Genomic DNA, 925 nt, shown 5'->3' with positions numbered 1-925 from the left:
ATGGGTATATTTTTAACTCTGTAGACAATATACTGTACTGAGTCTGCTATTGCTGCCACAACAACAACAACAACAACAAAGACAACAATAACAACAACCACAACAACAGCAACTACTACTACTACTACTACTACTACTACTACTACTACCACTACTACTACTACTATCACTACTACTACTACTACTACTACTGCTACTACTACTACTACTACTACTACTACTACTACTACTATGACTACTACTACTACGACTACTACTACTACTACTACTACGACTACTACGACTACTACTACTACTACTACTACTACTACTACTACTACTACTACTACTACTACTACTACTACTACTACTACTACTACTTACTGAACAGCAACAACAGCAACAGCACTAACCGAAGCAAAAACGACGACAACAACAACAACGACAACAACAACAACGACAACAACAACAAACAACACCAAAAACAACAACAATAATAATAAATTACAAAACTTCAACTTTTATCCCCAACAGTATCTATACTATCACGAATATGTGGCGCCAAACCAGTCTGCTTCTTCTGGTTCTCCTCCTGAGTGCCAACCAGTGTGTAAACTGCCAGTGTGTACCGGGAGACACATGCAAAGCGCCGGACTGCCGCTGCTGGGACGACCCATCAATCCCCGGAGGTCTGACAGCGGCCGAAACGCCTCAAGTCGTCCTAATTTCGTTCGAATACACCGTGAATAAGGGCAATGTTGATCTCTATACAAAACTGCTTAAAGGTGAGATCTTAATGGGTAAAGTTAGGTTACAACATCAGCTCTCGGACTTTTTTTAATTAAGATAATGATTCACATCAGCTGCTATCCGTTTTGGTTTATTATAATATTATTGCAGTTTACTTTCTGACATCATTATTGTTATTATTATTATTATTATTATT

The 925-nt window shown here is 38.3% G+C and overlaps 1 protein-coding gene across 1 annotated transcript in view; it reads left to right on the top strand.

Annotated features, from left to right (window-relative positions):
• Window positions 1-513: 513 nt before the first annotated feature.
• LOC106013160 (chitin deacetylase 7) overlaps window positions 514-925 on the top strand; it is a gene marked incomplete in the record, with an annotated part of 8,251 nt that continues 7,839 nt past the window's right edge. The window contains 1 exon segment of the mRNA XM_013088156.1: window positions 514-764. Coding sequence (XP_012943610.1) covers window positions 533-764 — 232 coding nt within the window.

Source organism: Aplysia californica, unplaced genomic scaffold (genome assembly GCF_000002075.1).
Source record: "Aplysia californica isolate F4 #8 unplaced genomic scaffold, AplCal3.0 scaffold00694, whole genome shotgun sequence".
Lineage (NCBI taxonomy): Eukaryota > Metazoa > Mollusca > Gastropoda > Aplysiida > Aplysiidae > Aplysia > Aplysia californica.
Note: the sequence above shows the minus strand (reverse complement) of the source record. Positions and strands in the feature narration are given on the sequence as shown.